This window comes from Zonotrichia albicollis, chromosome 3 (genome assembly GCF_047830755.1).
Source record: "Zonotrichia albicollis isolate bZonAlb1 chromosome 3, bZonAlb1.hap1, whole genome shotgun sequence".
In the NCBI taxonomy this organism is placed as follows: domain Eukaryota; kingdom Metazoa; phylum Chordata; class Aves; order Passeriformes; family Passerellidae; genus Zonotrichia; species Zonotrichia albicollis.
This window is the reverse complement of record NC_133821.1, coordinates 50,864,258-50,885,068: the sequence shown is the minus strand read 5'-3', so window position 1 is coordinate 50,885,068 and position 20,811 is coordinate 50,864,258. Positions and strand designations below refer to the sequence as shown.

The 20,811-nt window shown below is 40.1% G+C and overlaps 1 protein-coding gene across 1 annotated transcript; it reads right to left on the bottom strand.

Moving 5' to 3' along the window:
• Positions 1 to 3,622: 3,622 nt before the first annotated feature.
• On the bottom strand, positions 3,623 to 17,195 carry CCR6 (C-C motif chemokine receptor 6). Its single transcript, XM_026793041.2, has 3 exons — positions 11,028 to 17,195; positions 7,858 to 7,930; positions 3,623 to 7,224 (listed from the first exon to the last, which is right to left on the bottom strand). The coding sequence occupies exons 2-3, from the start codon at positions 7,864 to 7,866 to the stop codon at positions 6,139 to 6,141; spliced, it is 1,095 nt and encodes a 364-aa protein (XP_026648842.1). The 5' UTR covers positions 7,867 to 7,930; positions 11,028 to 17,195; the 3' UTR covers positions 3,623 to 6,138.
• Between the last annotated feature and the right edge of the window lie 3,616 nt (positions 17,196 to 20,811).

Here is a 20,811-nt window from a genome sequence, read left to right as displayed (position 1 = left end):
ATCAATTTGTCTTGACTTTAATAAATATCCAGGAATGATAAAGCTACAGTAAAATGAAATAAGAGCTTCAAAGACTTTTGGTAGAAGAACACTAATTTGACTTATTTAGCTGAGCCTAATATATATAGGCCAAATTGATAACATAATTTATAATAATTCAATATATATTTCCAACACAAAGGGAGTAAATGTAAATGAAAGATGAAGATTTCATTAGAAATGTGAAAGGTGCATCAGTATTTACAGTTGGGCTACATAATATCACCAGTTCAACAAAAACTGACTATGAATATCAGCTAGAAATTTGCACAGGCAGTGGGTTTTTTTGTAGGGAAAGCAGCCCTGACTTGGTGGATAAGAATTTTTACCTTCAAAATACCTTTTTAATTACTAGATTTTGTGTTCTAGAGTAAATAAAACTTAGATGCTTTTTGACTTAGATTAGGCAATGGAGTTCATTCAACCAAAAATGAAGAAATTGTTTTAAGGAACTCATCATAAAAGGAACTGAGCTATGCTCCAAGTGGTGAAGAGAACAACACTGCTCAGTGGTCACATCGTTACCAGCAGGTCTGGTGTCATTCATCCACACTAGAGGAGCTGTAATTTAATTTCCTCTTCAGCCTGAAGGACATGCAGAAGAGAAATAAGATCTACTGGTGTAGGAGAATTTGATGGTGAAATTTTCACCTTTTTTTAGCTGTACTTTGCACAGATTTTTCAAGGAGGCTATGAGCCTTGACTCACAAGGCGTAACAAAGGATTGGTGCCCCCTGCCATAGGAGGCAATTGGAGGGAATTACCCTGATTACTTGACAGCAGCATAAAATGTAGGTTAGGAACCACTTTCAGCGGTTTTGTGAAATCATTTCCTTGGCATTTGTTATGGTATCTGAAAACTAACCAGAAATGTCAAAATATTTTAGATGCTTCATGAGACAAACTATTTTGACGATTTGAAACTGTTATCATTTTCGCTTAATCTGAAACTCTTTTTTCAAATTTGTCCAAATTTTTAAAGCTTCAAATACCATCTCTTGCTACTCTGTAGCAAGAGAATTTCCCCAGAATTTCCGTAATTATAAATAACAAGATTGCCCTACAAAGATCCAAAGCAGTTATATCTCTTATGTACTTAACCATCATTAATAATCTTCCATAGCAAGATGTTCTTCTCTAGACTGTTTTTTCAAGTTTCCCTTCAGTTTCCACTAATCATCACCAAATGCTATCTACCTTGCTGTATAATTTAGATTTTCTTTCTTTTGCCTTTCCTTGCTAGAAGCAAGGCACAGGTGGCTCTGTTCTTATCTGCCCACTTTGACTCTCTTGCAGACTCACCAATTTATAGTAATCACTCTTCTAAGAAATGCAATATGTAAATAGAAAGGACACCACATGAAATTTAAATTTCACCCTGTGAAGAAAGTTGTCATTTATTGTGGGGAGAAGAACAATAAATCAGGTTCACTTTCATGAATGATATCAGAAAACAGATTTAGCTTTAGACTGTCTGCACTGACTTTATTTAGCAGTGTGCACTGATGACCTATGTCCTTCTAAACTGCGAGAACAGGAAGCATCAAGCAAGGCCACCTAAAGCTGAATGGAACCTGCCAACAAGAGAGATCTGTAGGTCCAGCCAATACCACAACCCAGCCCCAGTCCCCAGCTGGAGGAAGATATGAATCAGCTTCTCAAAGCTTATCAGCCACATCTTCTTTGTGCAAAACATGGTGCAACTCTGCATATGTCCTTCTCTCTTTAGATGTGGCAGGAAACAAGAACCTGCGCAAAACCAAGTCTTATCTTCCCAAAAAATCCCAGATGGAGTACCTGCAATGAAAATCTTTCCATATGTTTGTCATACACAGCTAAAACAGCACAGAGAAAATCATAATAAAATGCAGTATGCATTGTAAGCTTTGAAATGTTGCTCTATGAGCATTAAAAGGAACATCAAGTTCCCAGGCTCCTCTAAATCTGTGCTCTTTTCATGCCCTGAACTATAATATCAGCCCCAGCTTATGAGCTGGTTCTGCTGAGATGGCAACCAAAGGCATGATGGAATATCTGAGAGCCCACTAGCCACCATCCACTGGCCAGCCTGCTGCTATGGCCATCTCCTTCTGGACATTGAGCAGAGTAATCCTTCTCTTCCACTGCATTTTCTCTGAACTGGGCTTTCTCTTTTACCTTATGGTAGATTTCACAAAAATGTCAAGAAGGTATTACATATAAATTAAATTTCTACCCTTCCATCCTGTAGTTACCCTCAAAATGTATGTAAAAAGGCTGGAGCAGTGGTTCTCTCTGCACAGCAGCCCCTTGGGAGATGTATTGAGTTTGTGTGGTCAGGTTTTGGTAGTGCAGGAGCTTTAAGGGTGGCTACTCTGAGAAACTGCTAGAAGTTTGTCCCATATCCAACCAAACCAATGTCAGCCAGCTCCTCCAAGATGGACCCACTTCCAGCCAAGGCTGAGCCCATCAGCCATGATAGTAATGCTAAATAGGAAAAGAAAAGTTATTGGTACAGAATTAATTGCAGACAGAGAAGACAGAATATGAGAATATGGGAGAGAACCAACACAGCAGACACCAAGGACAGCAAAAAAGGAGGGGGAGAAAGTGCTCCAGGCACCAGAGAATAGATATTTGCAGCTCATTATGAAGTCCATGGTCAGGCAGGCTGTCTCCCTGAAGCCTTCAGAGTTCCACAGGGGCTCAGAGATTCACCTGTAGACCCTGGGGGAGCCCCACATGAGAGCAGGTGGATGCTTGAAAAAAAGTTGTGATTTTGTGACTTTGTGGGAAGCCCAGGCTGGAGCAGGCTCCTGGCAGGGCCTCTAGCCCTGTGGAGAGAGGAGTCTATGAGATCTGGTTTCCTGGCAGGACTTGTGACCTCACAGGGAACCCATGCTGGAGCAGCCTTTTCTTGAAGAACTGCAAACCATAGAAAAGGAACCACACTGAAGCAGTTTGGGAAGAACTGCAGCCCGTGGGAAGAAGTCATGCTGAAGGAATTCATGGAAGATTGTCTTCTGTGTGAGGCACTCCAGGCTAGGGCAGGGGAAGGACTCCTCTTCCTGAGGAGGAAGCAGTGGCAGAAACATGTGATGAATTGCCTGTAATCCCCATTGCCATCTCCCTGCTAGCTGTGGGGAGGGAGGTAAAGCATCAGGAAAAAAGTTATGTCTGGGGAGGAAGATGGCTGGGGGGAAGGTATTTTTAAGATCTGTTGTATTTTTCATTATCTTACTCTGATTTTGACTGGTAATAAGTCAAATTAACTTCTCCAAGTACCATGATAGCAATCAGTGAGTGATCTCTCCCTGCTGTTATATGAACTCATGAGCATTTCTTTACATTTTGTCTCCCCTGTCCAGTTGAGGAGGGGAGTGATAGAGAGGTGGATGCTTGCCAGCCAGACATGTTAAACCATCACAGGAATCCACCCTGTCCTCTACCCCCATCTTTCCAGGGACAGAGCACTCATTCATGGCAGTCAAGATTTTGGCTGCACTTCAAGCAGCACATTTGGCAAGGACTTGGCACCAGCAAAATTTGTGCTCCAAGTGCTGTTTTAGTCCCACATGCGTACCATACTCCACTCAGCAGGACTTCTCTCCCATATGCACTGGAGAGTAGCTGGGTGCATTTTCTACTCTTCAATGTCATTTCCGGTGAGCATTTTATCCTCACAGAATCCAAAAGTTGTGCTGCTCCTGCCTGAGGCAGCTGTCCTGCACCACCATTTCCAGCTTGCCTGGGTCCCTCACCGTTATGAGGGGCTGGCAAGGCCCCAGGCTGACCCTGCTCTCTGGGGAAGGCCCAGGTCCTCCCAGGCCCAGGTCTTCCTGCTTCTTCAAAGCAAGACCCTGCTTTGTTCTCTTTCTCTGTCCTCCCCATGAGGGAGGATGCTCTTCCCCCAACCACTTCAGGAAGGCTATGGCACACTTTCCCTGACCTCTCCCGGGTCCATCAGCACGTCACTGCTGGTGGGACTATAGCTGTGCTGTGAGGGCCCCAATGAAGGAGGAGTGATGAGGAGGACTCCATTGATATCAGAAGACTAATTAATTACTTTATCATACTATATTATTCTATACATCTAAAACTGAACCTGCCAAGCACTCAACCCTGCACACAACTGCTCTGCACTGCACTCAATCTCATGATTGTCACCCCACAGTCCTGACACACACACGCACTTGGCCCTGATAGGCCAAGGAAAAAAACACCATCTCTTTGGGTAAACAATCTCCATGCTGTATTCCACTTTGGTACAACACAAATTACAAGAATTGTGTTTTCTTTCTCTGATGTTCAGAGAATGTGAAACCCAGAAATATTCTTGGGAAGAATCATGCCTTGCTTTTCTCTGTGAAGAGAAATGTGAGGCTACAGTGGGACAGTGCTCAGTCAGTGACTGTCCCCTGGCTGCTGTCTGGCCCCTGAACCCCACTGGGGTAGTGTTTGGGTTGCTCAGTGGCTGAAGGCCAACGCAGGCATGGCAGTGAGGTGGCAGGAGGTGGAGGATACCCTTTGGAGCTTTGGGAGGTTCTGCACAAGAGCCGCTGCAGCTGCTTCAGCTCTGAACTTCCCACCCTGGGGCACGCTCCCTCAGGGAGCCCACGATGGACAGACTGTTCAGATGTGACAGATTTTGCATCGGGTAAAAGAATGTTTCATGGCAACACAGGTAGAACAGAACTCTTAGATATGAGGGGATTTTTTCCTTTTCAGTTACAACTTTTATTTGCTGACTTCTCTTCCAGAAAATCATCATTGCTATGTACAGCAAATGCATGCATCTGTATTTACATAATTTTCTATCATATTCTTGCAAAATTGCTATTCAGTTATGATAAATATATGCAATCTTTATCATATCTGGTACTGATATTTAAAAACCTGACACTGGAGTGGAAACAAGGACAGATTGTATCAGCCAAGGCAGTACTAGTTTCATGTGCCCTATTAATGATCTCCTCAAGGGATCTTCATCTCCTGCTTCTGTCTATCTCACTGTCCCACAGTGATTGCAACAGTGGTAAAACTCACTCAATAAGCAGAAAATCCACTGAGGATTTGCTGAAGAGTCAGGCTGAGTAAAACAAATTGCATTTATTATAAATATTCCTATATTCATAGTGAGTCAAATACCACCTCAGTAAAAATTTTGGCTGAATTACATCAGATTCTGCTCTTTTTTTAGACAATAACTTCTAACTAATTTCTGAAACTATATATGTGCATATTTGAGCTGGTAAATGCATTCCTAAGGAATCTTTGCTAGCAGTAGCTAAATACAAAGAAATGCTTCATATTTTGTCACCTATCACATGCCAACAAATTGTGTTGGAATAATTGCAGTTTAATCCAGTTAGTTGCCTTTTAAAAAACAGAGTGTGTATTTCAACTAGAAAGAGGCAACTTTTCACAGATATATTCATCATGTTATCGGCTTTGTTGGATTCCAGCATCTGAATCCTGCGCCAAACAATGAGAGGAAACTCTAGCAAAGTTTCACTCTCTGCTCAGAATAGCATTGGTCAAAGATTTATAAGACCAAGCACTCAGCTATGTCAGCAGTCCTGAGCCTGTTTGTTTTCATTTTGCAGTTTGCATTCCTTGTCATGCTTTGCTCAAATGCCATCTCTTTGGGTTAGTATTGTCACAATGTGACCTGTCTGCAATATAAGCACAGTGGAGAGCTACACTTCACTAGGATTTCCAGGCAGAAGTAATTAACAGAAACAACATAAATGTAAGAAAAAGCCTAGACATAACCTTATTCATTTACTTATTATTTTGGGGATATTTCAATGTTGTGGGATGGATGAGATGCAATTTTTCCTTACACAATGACAGGGGTTCCTCTTTAAATTTCACTTTCTTTATAATTTCTAGAGGATGTAGTTTAGAAGAGCATTAAGAGAAGTGAATATCTTTAGTTTTACACAGAAGAGTATTATTCCTTTATCTAAATTAATTTCCTGAAAGAATGGTGTAGATCAGTGGATCTCATTTAGAGGCACAGAGAAGCTCAGATGACTTGCTGTCACATGCACAGTGACATTGGTTTGGGTTCCATGGTGAGAAGACTCCTTTAGTCCTAATGTTGTTCAAATTGTATTATATAGTAAAAGATGATCCATTGTCAGTCAGAATTTCACTAGTCTGTCTTGAATGATAAGTATCAGAGTTTGTCCTTGAATTACGTTTATTGTCTTTCTTGTGTCTCTTGCACCATAGGTCCTTCATTAGCTTCACGAAATAACTTCTGAACTTCACTCCAATAAATGCATAGAGCACAGGGTTCACACAGCAGTGTAAAAATGCTATGGCTTCAGTGATGTATTTTGCGTAAGCCATTATCTTGTCACTGTCACAAGATTTGTCAATCTTGCCCATGTTGACAGCTGTTATGAGAAGAACAATGTTATAAGGTACTTGGCAAGCTAGGAAAACAGCTACAATTAATACAATCACACGAATTGCTTTGTTTCTTTTGGAATTCTGAGCTTGTTGTAAGGATTTGACAATGAAGGCGTAGCAAAAAAGCATGAATATGAAAGGTATAAAAAATCCAAATGCAACTTGTAGCCATAGCAGCAGCGATTTCAGCGTTGTGCTTTCAGACATTCTGGCAGATCTGTGATCACAAATCTCTTTGGTTTCATTCATGGAGAAGCTGTAACTTTCATTGTACAGAAAAGACGGACTAGAGATTAAAATTGATGATATCCACACTGCCAAACAAATGAGTTTACTATGTGCAAGAGTCCTTGCCCTGAGTTTAAAGGACTTTGTTGCCTGTACGATAGCAATGTACCGGTCCACGCTGATAAAGGCCAAAAGCAGCATGCCACAGCTGAAGTTGATTGCATAGATACCTCTAGTCATTTTGCAAATGAAATCACCAAAAAGCCATTCATCAGCAGCGTAATTCACTGCCCACAGGGGAAGAGTAAGAACAAACAGTATGTCTGCTATGGCCATGTTGAAGAGGTACACATCCGTCATGGACTTGGCTCTTTCATATAAAGCAAAGGTCATCACCACAAAGATGTTGCCAAAGAGGCCGATGATACAAATCAATGAGTATGCAATTGGCAGAAATGCTTTTGTGAAGTTCCTGACTTCCAGCTTAGAACAAGGTGGTGTGATCAGAGACGCATAGTCTGAATAATAGGGGTAATCTGTGGTACGAAGGTCTGTCTGTAGCAAAGGAGAACACCAGTCAACACACAGATGTTTATCTTTATGGTAGAAACATTATAAATAACTGGCCACACATTCCAATTACAAATGCATTTAACATTACAGACAAGGCTCGTAAGAACTATCTAGGCAATTTCATTAAATCATACTTAAAATACAAATGTGGAAATAATCCTTTTGCATATCCCAAAGGCCCTAATATTTAAATACATTGTGCAGAAAGGACAAATCTGCTGTCACAGAAGACTCTACAGTGTAAAATTCTGAATTCAAATTAGGCGTCTAGTCTTCCTTTACCATCACACAAGGCAAACAGGCTTTTCTAGCATGCTATGCATTTCATACTAATGTAGTTGACTAAATCAACCCCAAAACTGATTACTTCTCTCTACCAGCTAGAGAGGCAGTCTATGATAGCTAGCCTGACATTTACCTTTACCACAAACACCACACCTGTAGTGAAAATCCAATAAACAGTGTGCTTTGACAGTGAACTCTGCTGACAGAAACATCTTTTCAGATTTTCACTCCTGAAAATACAGTGTTTGGATCTGCAGCCTCAAGGAACTGGGTCTTATAGAGTCATTGTTTTATTGCTATACTAACACAGTTTATCAATTAGGTACTTACAAAATTCATTTTGGCAGTACACTTCTCAGAAAAATATGTTGAGAAGGACCTCAAAATATTTTCCCAAGTATTTCTGAAAAGAAAATAAAGTAGATTGGATCAGAAAACCAGCATAAGAAGTCTGAACGAGTAGAAAACAAAACTGGGAATAAAACCTACTCAAAACAGAATCTCATCACTGGAGCATGTTAACAAATCACACATCTCTACAAAATGTGCAGTTGTAGAAAGAGAATAGGTTTTATCAGTATTATTAAGAGCACAGACTTAAGTATTGAATGTTTTTTCATAGGCTAATAGATGACATATGAGAATATGTGACCGCTATTTCACATTAAATTTGCACACAAGAAATTAGAATAAATTAAATTTTACTTTGAGAACTTCTGTATGACAATGGCAATCCATGTATTGAGGGAAATATGGAAAATATAAACGGCACTCCCTTAGTATACTTCATAACAGTAATGCAACATTTTACCCTTTCTCCCAGTCTGACCCTTTATCAGTGTCTCAGCACTTTCAACATATTATTTGTCCTTTTTTATTACACTTATGAAGTAATAGAAGAGCAAAAGAAAAATATCTTCTTATAGTGTAAAGGATAGTACCCAATGTATGAACAGACCAAGTACTCGTATTTTGTCTTTGCTCAGTGCACAGATTTACCGTGCAATGTTCAGTGTGCAGTTCAGACAGCACACTAAGAAAAATATTGGGTTTTTTATCACTGTGATACCTAACTGTTTTACAGATGGGGCTTACTTAATTTGCACAATGCCCTGTTGTGAAGAAGTATTACCACCTTTGTTTAAAAGTGAGAATCTGAGTCATTAGAGTTAAGTATCACTTAAGATGTTCAGTTTGAGACATGTATCCTCCTCAACATCACTTCTAAGAGTACTCAAAATTATGAAGGACTTCAGCTAGGTAAAGGATTAAATCCACTGACTGTTTGCATCCAGGATTAGACTTCTGCAAATCAGATCACAGAGTCTAAAGCCACAGAAAAATAAAATGGGGAACATGCCGTTGGTTACCACACGCGGGAAGCTGGGCTTAAATAACTTGTTCCACCTCACACAGGAGCTCATGGGCAGGAGATTTCATTCCTCAGACTCCCCTTGCATGAGTTAAGCCCTTTCCTTCTTTCCACTAGCTGCTGTCTGAGAGCTGCACCTACCAGCAAAGCAGTGTTTAAGCATTAATTTCAGGGACAGGATGACATGAAGTCCCATATTTGTCAAGGCTGTGAAGGCCAGTTTTGTCTAGAGTTTTTCTGCTTTTTTGCTAGCTGTGTCACCAATTGGGAAGAGAACATGGGTCAGCTTTAAGTCTACAAAACCAAAACCTTCTTGTTTGGGAATTACCTAATGTTGAAAACGAGAGAGAGAGAATTTGTAAAAGTGGGGCAGATGAAGTCCAGATACAACGGGGAAATTGGGGAAGGGAAAGGACAGAACACTCTCCAAAAGCATAATGAGGATTACTCATGTGGGGATGCTGGCTTATTAACAGAGGGCTGCAACTGGGTAAAGACCTAAACTATATATGATGTAGCTAAGGCATCACAGCTTATCTGGATTTCCTGCCCTTTAAACAAATCTTTAACTATCTCTCCAGCTTTGTCTGTTGGCTTTTCAAAACTGATTTTTAGAAGCTGCAGGAATATGACAGCCTGAAAGTGGTTGAGCACCTTCTGAAGAAAATCTCAAACAACTTAAAGGTGTCTGTCAGAAGTGCAGAGATGTATAGGGCCAGCAGACACGTTATGCAATTAACCAGGGACTGTGGTCCCCTAGGCCATCTTTGCACAATTTTAGTCACTGTCCACTGCTTTACACTTTCTGATTTCATCCAGACACTCATGATCTTGCTTGGTGTTTCTGTTACTCTTTGTACTTGGCAGCTACAGAAATTCTTCAGATGGACAGAATTAAAGGGGTACCTGTCTAGGTTATTATTTTAGAAACTGTTATTTTACTGTTGCAAGAAAAATATCATTCTAAGTGTGTGCCATTCATGTCTTTTTAAGACCAACATGGTTAAAATATACAAAGAGAGCCTGACAACATATCTTCTATCTACAAGTCATTCTTCATTCCACTTGGACAAAGACACCCTGAAACATGAGCATAACATACAGAAGGAAGGTGACTGGGTGAAGGCATTTAGAAGAAAGGGAGCCATGGGTATAGCCTAGAAGGAGGGCTAAGAAGGGAGCTCTCTTCAGATGATTACTAAGAAAAGGCTCTTTAGTTTGCAGAAGAGCTCAGCAGAGATCGTATGGGGAACAACAAATACTCATTAAAACAGAGATGCATGTCCTCCTGATCCTACAGGAATTCAAAAAGGCAACACCAGCCACACACTTATTCACAAAAGTTTAGTGCAGTAGAAGCTTCCTGAGGATGGCTAGTATGAGAGTTGTAGCAAAGGACTCAAACTGAAATCAGAATTGCAGAGATCAGATTTAGACCTGATTTAAATCTCTTGAGCTGACTTCCTTTTCTGAATTTGAAACAGCATTCGCAGAAGTTGTTAAAAAGATGCACTGGCTGCTGAGGAAGTTGAATCATAGCTCTTATAAACAAAATATCCTTTTCAATTTAAATCTTTCTAACAGTGTTTCAGTAGGCACCTTTATAATTTATAATCTGCATATTTACATCTTCATTTGGCATTAATGTATTAGGTAAATACAAAAATAAATTTTCATATATGTATATATAAAATGGTGTGTCCTAATATTGGTTATGTAATATATATGGGTAGTACATGTCTGTGCATGTGCACCTCAAAACCACCTTTGTTCTGAATATTAAATATGTGAGCCTTGAAGTTTTGGGCTTAGTATGTTTTCACTTTATCCACATCATCACATTTCTTTTCACTATGAAAGCAGTGTGCAAGTATTCAAACATAAGACTAAACCACAATCTTAAGAGCAAATATACTATTTGAATTATACAAACAAAACACAACGAATAAAGACTGACCTGGGGGAAAATACAGAATTCTGAAGAAAAAATGAAGAAAAAAATTCCGTCATTAAGTACTTTTAAGAGTAGTCCATCCTTGTAAGTAGAATCCCATTTACATGTTCAGTTTAACACATTTGCCAGACATATGCGCAGATTACAGCTTACCTGTTTTATTTTAGTACTTACCCAATTTGAGAATCGTCTAATGGCCAGGTGAAAGAGGATGTGTGATTCTTTTGACTGCCTCAAGCACATTTACCATCAGCCTCAACAAGTGCACACTCTAATTTAGAAAACAAGAAATAACAGCATTTGTTAAAGGTACAGAGATAAATTGAAAATAACCACCACTTCCTCCTCACAAGCAACAGTAATAACCTGGTTTTTTGTGTAAAGGAAAATGTTGCTGTGCTGAAAAAATTCAAGCTGGAGGCGAATATGTTATTAATTTACTTATTAGCCTACCTATGTAATTAATGATATTATTTTTAAAGTGATCAAGCTAGAATCAGAATCATAATAAGCAGGATGTTAATTGTCATTGTGCTCAGAAATGTCCTGAATGATGACCTGGTTTTGCAAAGGGTGCACTTAATGTCATGCAGATGAGTAGTTTCAAGATCAATAATTTAAATCAACAAGACTGCTTAGAGTAAAACTGTGAAATGAGACAAGTAATAATTACCAAATTGATTAGCAGTTGTTTTAGAAGAAAAAAAAAATCTGTTACATGTCAAGGTGCACACAACCCAACTGTTTGTCCAGATCTGCTACCACAAAATATGCAAATGCAGGTAGATTTGTAAAATGTGGCTGCATTTGCCTGTTTGGCACAAGCATTTGCTGTTCATTTTCATGCTGTTCAAGTCTGTTGCCAAAATTAGTTGGAACTAATTTTAATTTAATTTCATGATTCCTGAATTTTAAAACCTAGAAATGTTTTTTTTCTAGACCTGGGTTTGAACACTACTTTGATATTTGCATTAGCAGGAAGGAGGAAAAAAAATGAAAAAAAGGTAAAAAGGCATGAATCTAGGCAGTCTTGTAAGATTCTAAGCTATGATTAAATTAATAGAACCCTGGACCTAAAGAAATGCAGGATGACAGATGTTCTGCTCAATCACTTTTTTCCTAAACAGACATAGCGCAGGAGCAGTGGCTCCCTAACCAGCTTCAGTTTGGTGCTTCTTTCCACTGACCACACCCAGTGAATGAAACAAAAATACTCTCTGGTGTCAAAAAGAGAAGTACTACATTTAAAGCACCATGTTGTAATGGCTCATAATCATCTAAGCAGGTACATATCATTTTCTCAATTACTCATTTTCACAGGATCCAAGGCTTTAGCTATTACCAAATACATGTGTGCATGGAGTAACATGTGTAGAGATGTAACATGTACAGAGATACCTGAAATCCCTGAAATGACAGTCCTGTTTTACTGAAATGTGCATGCATATGTGGTGAAAGCATGTTTTGATTGTTATTACTGAACACTAATCTTCACTGTTTGATGCATACAAAGCAAAAAAAAGTGTGAAATCTATCTATGATTCAAATAACTTCAGCAGGGTCACTATAAAATTAATTTTGCCTCCTTATCACTGTTTGGACTAAATCACTCCCTGTCATCACAGATCTGGAGCAGGTTGTGATTAAATCACATAATTAACATAGTTAAGTCCTTGAAAATGGTTTTATAAAGTCCAGTAACAAGGAGGAAAGAAGATGTGGGAGTTTCAGTGCAGAGGCAAGTGGTGAAGACAGAAGTCCTTGTGAATCTTTCAAGACATCCTTAAATCACAATAGAGAAGTACTCTTCACTCTTTAGTTATACTTCTATAATTCATAACAATTTTCATCATTAAAACTTCACATGTTTTTAAGCCATCTTTGAACCTTTCCTGAAAGGGGCTTTGACTTCTAACTGAATTTTTGTGCTTGTTTGCCAACTTGTTATTTGCACATCAAATTGTAATAATGGAAATCTTCTAATTAACTTGGGATGAGGCTTGGAAGGAACTTTCTGGACTTTCTTAGAAAGTAAACACAAGCTTCATTTTGAAATCTCCTGTCCCTCAAGTGCTGCAAGGCGCCGTACATTTACTCCTGATAAACTGAGGCGTGTGTACTCTTTGTAGTAACATAACTACATGTAGCAGCCTCGATCTGTTTACAGAGAACTCAATTTCTGTAAACACGGTCTGAAGAAAACCACAGATTCCTGTTCACAGTCTCTGGCAGTTTGAAACAAGGGCTCAAATCCTGTTAAAAGCAGCAAATTCATGCTGACATGTCATTGTGGGATATTTCATTGAAGCATTTCTAGTGTTTCTTTCTCATAACTTAGGGAGCGAAGAGACGGAGCTGAGCAATCTTTGTGCACTGTCTTCATTGCACAAAGACAAATGTAACACATGGCAGTCATTTAACCAGCAGATAACGAGTAACAGAAGTAGAAAATCCCTCTCCATTACAAAACCGTCTGTGACTCCAAATCACCAAGTCCATCATGATTGTAATACATATTCAGACAAGCACTTCTAGTAACAGCTTCCAACGTCTCTCTGAGACAACAACTTACCTTTGGATTACCAAGATCAGCCTGTGAAAAAACTGAATATTATCAACATATTTTCATGGAATGAGAGCCATCAAAATATACATCAGATTTTTAATGCTTAATTAAAGATAAAGCAGAGGCCGATCCTTTACAAAAACTGTTGTTCACCTTGTTCCATAATCAGGTGCTTTCTTATTTAAATGTATCTTGTGCTTTTAGTCTGCAATATATTCAATATCCAGCTCAAATAACAATCTTTCAGAAGGTGAAGCATTCACTGTTTGGTGAATTCCAAATTTACCACAAGGCACCAAGGTAGTCCAACTTACCTTTTCAACACAGTTTCTTTCAACTAGCCAGCCTACTCCACAGGTGCTTTGTGCTTCACCTTCACACTGTGGCAAGTGGAAAGAGTTTGTTCCTTTCAACACAACTATTTGTTAATCTGTGTGTCAGCTGGTTTTGGTTCATATGTTAGAACTCTGAAAGGAAATCTGGTCTCGCTTAGCTAATATGGCAATTGTGGTTTTTCAAATCTCACCACATGTTAGTTTTCTGCCACCAGTAATTAAGGAAAGAAAATATTTAAAGGTAGGGAAAGCTAAGCCATTGTCTGAGTTGTTCCAGAATCCACAAGTTTCTTCTGATGTGACACAGTATGTCATCTTTTTTAATTCTAAAAGAAAGGCAGCATGCACACCTATGGTCTTCCATCCTGATTTCATGCTCCTTCAGTTAAATTTAGATCAATCTAATCTAATTTTAAAAACTTAGCTATCAGCTGAAATTTTAGTCTCTTCATTATTCTTTTGGACTAAAAAATGTAAACTATCTATTTACCTTCGAGTTGTTTATGTTACCTATTTAATTTTCTCATCATGACCATCCTACATTGTCAATATATATTTTTTCATCATTAATTCTATCAAAATGTCCTTCTTTTGTTTGCGTATAGCTTTTCACTTCTTGTTAAACATTTTTGCTGGTTTTGGTATTTCTGTATTTAGTTTTTTGTTCTCCCTATTTCTTCCTCTTTCTTTGTTCAACTTTTCTAGATTTCTCTTATTCCCATCCCTTGTTGTCTTTATAATTCTCTTCAGCATTATATTTTGTAATTCCCCTCACTTCCTTCCCCTTTGATCAATTTTTGTTCCCTTTTTATCTCACTCCCATCTGCTTCCATTATCCCCTTGCCAGATGCAGCCTTCCCCTCACATTCTGAGGTGCCAGTGACTGATATCCATCTCACACTGAGCAGCATCCATCAATGTTTTTATCACTTGGTCACCCTGTCAAGCCAGTCAGGGAAGACAGAGCCCTCCTAAAGGCCTTCTACAGCGTTTTTTCCCCCCACTGGAGCAGCTATGGCTCAGAGATTAAATGGGTGGCATTGTAAAGAGAGCACTTGGGAAGGAGCCTGCACAGTCAGTGCCTAGGGCTCGCCTCCAGCCCCAGGTGTGACTGTGTTTGGCAGGTATCACAACCCATCGCTTTTCTTCCACCAATGCACTCGATACTTATCTTGAAAATGAAGTCAGGATGAAAAAAAAACCTGATGGGAAACAGTTTGCAGGTCCGGGTAAAGATTCAAATGCTGTTTCTTGTCAGACTAAACATGGAATTTCTGAAGGAGGAGCACAGTCATAGTCAGAGCACTCCTCTGCTTCATTGCAGCATCACTTCTTAGAACCAGCTGAGCTCATAGCAGGCCTGAGTTCCAGAAAGAAGCATGAAAAGCAGTAAGTGCATCCTCCTGTTGATAATCACTGACTTCAGAGAAGCTGCTTAAACAGATTTTATTCTATTGGAGAAAATGTTGATAAACCAAAGTTGTAAATTACAAATTTTCAGTTTGAAATTCAAAAATGCTCATTTATAAAATGCACCAAGATGCACAGCTGAGTTATCATATGCTTGTTTATGTTTTTATCATTTTTTGTAGTCTCAGTTTATCAGTCAGGCTAGGTTTCCCAGCTTTGGACAGACAAAGTAGACTGTGAGTAATGTCATTCCATGGTCTAAGATCTCACAGAGGCTTAGACAGGAAAAGGAATAGAAATCATAAGACAAAGGACCAGCTTTTTCCAATTATCAATCTTAATTTTTCATCAGAATGCTTCTGGGATAGCTAAAGGCATTCTGAAGGAAAATCTGGTTTATTGAAATCATGGGGTTTTCAATTTAAGAAGAAGCTTTTTCTCAATTATGCTGTATTTGGTCTGTTTCTTACTATTCCCTTTTGACTACTTATATTAAAAAGGTGTAAGAACCATTTCTGGTAAAAGCATCTCCCCAGGTTATGCCAGAAGTAATGAAACCTAACAGTGATGAACACAATAACACAATTCCTTGTATTGCCAAGGGTGTATTGAGTGAAGATGCCAGGCACTTTAAATCTCACTTTTTTACCTTTTCAACCCAAAAGAAATTATTTTATAGACCAGAAAATACATTTGTTCCTGAAATCCCAAGAAAGAATGTGTAATGTAAATCACAATCCCTTATTTAAGGGCTTAAGATCATATAATGCTAAAGTGGATGTAAATTTTTTAAAAATTAAGTATATCACCTCAAAGAAGACAAAATATTTCAAAACATTTCCAAATAACTGCCTTCTGAAGTCAATGGTCTACTGAAACAAAATTCTGCTGAATTGTTTACAAAGTTCTAGCAGTATTTACTGCTAGAACTTTGATTCTACAGTAGAGGACAAGTGAATTTCCATGTCAGAAGTGTTGCACACATGAGACAAAGATACGAGCAGAGCTAAATATGCAGTTGCTGACATAATTCCTGTGTTTTTGATCCTGTAGTCAGATCATACCCATTGTGGTAGCATTTCTTTATTGCTTCACTCAGTCATTCACTCTCTGTTTCATGTCTCATTGAAATAACTACCAAAGTAGTTTCTCAGAGCCTGTCATCACTCTGTACTCCCAAGCATTTGCTCTTTAACCTGAATATGTTGAATTCGGTGACCTGGTTTCTTTTTAGACTTGTACTTTCTTCATATGACTCTTTTTAGCAAGAGACCCACACCATGGAATGTCCCAATGCCATCTCTCCTGCAGTGGGTGTCACGGCCTGAGTAAGAGCTAAAGAGGGTTTAAAAGTTGTTTATATACCCAGTGTTGCAACTGGATGTGCAGTATGGAAGTTTTAAGGCATCTGTGATCCCAGCTCCCACTTAAAGCCACAGATGATGAAATGGAAGAATGAAATTTGAATTTGTGTCTGCACAATATGCAGTCCCTGCATTGTCTGGATACAGATCAATTTCTTTCCTCCTGCGGGGACCAAGTTACAGCATGTGCCTTTCAGCATGTGAGCTGTGATTTTGCTGATTGCAAAGATAAACTGGAGGTGCTGGCTGGCCACTTCAATGATACAATGACTCCCTCATTTTACATCTATACCACTAACCACACCAATGATCTGAGGCTACCCAGAGAGAAACTGCTGCAAGAGATTGCTCTGCAAGGAGGAAAATCTCCTTCCAGGTCTTCTGGACAGGAGGAATTACTGCTCCCATACAGTCCCCACTGAGATGTCATTTGTGCAGGCTGGTATAGGAAGGAAGCTGTGTCCTAATCACACATCCTCTCTATGGTCAGATACTAATCAGAGAGACAATCAAACACATTGAAATAATTTTGCTTTTAACAAGTTTTAAATGTTTCAGGCACTCAATTTTCACAGCAGAAGAGCTGCACCATGATCCCTTTAGAGCATTGAGCATAGCTACTTATTTCTGTGTGGATTAGGAGGGAAAGGAAATGCACATCTGTGCCAGGCAGATGACAGGGAAAATACTTGCTGACACAGGATCCTCTGCTGTGCGCAGCTGACACATCTGTCTGAATTCATACTGCAGCAGAGAGATAACCTTTCACTTCCCTTCTAAGAGTGGGCAGCTGCTGTTATCATTTGATCTCTAGTATGCACGAAATCACTGGTGGTTAGGGCTTTAATAACATAGATTTTTCCACTTTGATTTCATAGGTGGTAAAAAAAAAGTAAAAAAAAGAAACAAAGAAGTAAAGGGAGGCACATTACTGAATGTTTCCTCCCAGGAACAACAAATTGGAAACTGCACCTGATTAATTTTGTGCTACATAGAGAATGCAAGCATGTGCTTACATCCATTCCTGAGGGATGATGCATTTTTTCCTTAAATATAATCTAGCATGCACGAAGACAGGAACTTGCCTATGCTGTGGGACAGGTATGTTAGAGAATCAACTAGCACAGCTAAATCTATTGAAATTATACTATTGGGCAACAACCTGGAGAGTGAAGAACAGTTAGCCCAGTTACTCAGGTAGAACTGTCCTGGTGACACCAGGAGCACAAGGGGACAGGTCAGTTCTGTAGGCATTCTGGCACTGATTTGAACTTCAGTGTTGGTTGGTGGGTTGACCCTGGCTGGATGCCAAGTGCCCATCAAAGCATTTCTATCACTCCCCTTCTCAAATGGGCATGGGAGTAAAAATATAATTAAAAGCTCATGAGACAAGGGCAGGGAGAGATCACTCACTGATTGCTTCACCTGGGCATCTCTAGAGCTCTTATATTCTCTCATATATTCTTATTCTTCTCTTCTTTATCTGCCATTGCTCTTGTGAAGGATTCTCACCCCCCCTTCTTAAATATGTTATCCCAGAGGCTCTGCCACCATTGTTGATAGACTTGGCCTTGACCAGCAATGCAGCTGTCTTGGAGTGTTTGGTATTTGGTCTGTTGGACATGGGAAGCTGTAGCATCCCCCACCCACCTCTGCCAAAACATTGGCACACAAACCAAATATAACCTGGAAAACCAGAAACTTGTTTATGGCTCTTATCCTTTTCAAGGAAATTTCTTCATCTGCAGCAAAACTTCTTAACAGGTTATTTCTTAAGAGTGTATCTTCCTTACTCAGTGCCAGTTCAGGTGGCAGAAACAGTACAGCCCCCCAAAGGATCTATCCGTCTTTCTCCAAGTTAGATTATTTTTGATAACTGCCCAGGCACCTTGCTCATCTCTTCATGGTATTGTCCCTGCTTGTTGCAGGGGGATTGGACTAGATGACCTTTGAAGGCCTCTTCCAAACCAAACTATTCCATGATTTTAGAATTATGTGATTGTGCTCTGTGGCACAAACATGTTCTTTACCGAGGGGGAAAGGTATATGTGTTTGTGAGGACACACTGGAGAAAGCTGGCAACCCATGGTCCTTTCTCCCCAGGATGTTTTGGTTGCCTCCACTGCTGAGATTTTGAAAAGTGAACTAGTATTAACCACATCCTGCTTCACTTCATCTTCCTTCCAGTTTGTTGGCTAGGCTCGACAGGCATCTAAATTTGCACTGGTCCATCACTCATCCCCAGTGGGCTCTCACTACTCTGAAGCTTTAGTGTTCTAGAAAGCACCACCTGAATGCTAACTGGGACACCCTCACCAGGATCTGCTGCTGCTCCTCACTGCTGCTCTCTGTGGTCCTACACAAACTCTTGGCTCTATCTGCTTCCTCCTACTAAGATGACCATTTGACAGATATGTTTCTTTCTCTTGCCCCCAAAATATTCTTTCTGTTCATGTTCAACTGACCTCACCAGTCTGTGTTTGGAGTGAGGATCACAACTCAGCTGGCAATATTTGGGACAGCATTCTTGTTCTTTCATTACTTCAGAGTCACAATATTCCTTTCGCTATTTTCAAGCTCAGTTTCTTCCAAAACACCTCTCACCTGAGCAATTGCTACCTGAAATGCTGAAGTGAGACCTGGCCCAGTTAGTAATTTCCTTCTACCTGCTGTCAGGTGTAGGGGCAGAGGGGCTGCTCCTCTGCACCTTTTGTCCTTTTGTCTCAGGCATACCTGCTCCCTGTTCAATCCAGAGTGCCAGGACTAAGTGTCCTGACTCTCAAGGCACACACCACAAGAACCATTTGCCAGACAACCTTAGTGTCAAATACACAAAACTGGAATCCAAAAAGGCTCCTCAAAGCAGTGTTGGTTACATGAGGTTTGTGTGATCTGTTCCTTGACTTCTCAACATTAGTGTGAAGGCACAGGGTCAACACATCCACAGCTAACCACTGCATTTAACACTGCAGAACTGACTCTTCAGCCCCTCCTGGGCCAGGAAAGGCTTCACACTAGTGAGGTGTCTAGGTCTCTGCCTACTTCTAAATGCAAGGATAATCTCAAAGGTGTTTTCCAGTCTGGTTTTAAATAGCATATGGGCCAACATGTCAGCTGCTACAGACACTTTCTCCCGGGCTCTAGCACCTGCCTTTCTCTCCTCATTTCTGTCTCAGTTTGGCAAAACAACAGAAAAGTGTTCATTCTCTTTTTTGTTTTGTGCTGTGTTATGTTGGTTTGTTTTTTGGTGTTTTTAAGTGAGGAATTTTCCCCATGTTTAGCAAACCAACTCTTTCCAGGATCAGGGAAAAGCCAACAGGAGCCAAGACCTCGATCCCAAATATGGTTGGGTCTTGTTTAACTCCTCTCCCTGTGCTTGTGGAACAAGGGTTCTTGTGAGAATTGTCGCTCCTATCTGCAACCAAGAGGGAAGTTCTCACCCACGTGAGTGAAGTTTGTCCACACTAACCCACAGTGACACATAAAAATCTGGAAAGGGTCCCTTAATCCTCACACTGATTGTGGAGAGAAAATGACGTCTTCCTGGCAGGACATGATGTCTCACGTGTGCCAGCCATGCCTGGGTCACCCTGCTGTAGATGGCACAGAGCAGCCCATCCTTCAGGAACACCCTTCAGCCTGTCCAACAGAAAGAGAATTCTGTTACACTGGCATCAAGGCTGGCATTCACTGCCAAACCAGGTCTCTGAGGATATCTTCATCACCCATCCCCGCAGTGGGGTGTGTTTCTCATGTCCAGGTTCACACAGCAGCCTGCTGTCAGCCAGGGTGTGTCCAGGGGGGCTGTTTTCCTTTCTGCTTTTTGACATACACAAGTGTTACATGATGCAAATTTTACTTACTGTCTTTTGGGAGGAAGGAGGGAAAATCTGCTTCGCTGTCACTAGGGCTTCAGCCTTCATGGCTGGAAAAGAGAAAGATGCCATTTCACAGCAAATGTAGGCAGCAGGACCAGAGGTGTTCTGCATCAAATGCTGCCAGACCTGTCTGACCAACCTGATCCACACCACCTGTGGCTTTAGGCTGGCTTGTATCCTTGTCAAATGATCCTTCCTGTTAAAACTTCAGTAGAGCTAAAACAGGCGAGCAGCTTTCACCAATATGGGATTTTTTCTACACTTTTCCCAGTGATTTTATGAGATGAGTACCCTGCCTCAGCTGTGCCAGAGAAAGGGATGGACTCCTACTTGTTGAGCTCAGTCAGAAGGTTCCTGGATATCCCTGAGTGATAGTTTTGTGGTCTCTTAAAGAATCTAATACAA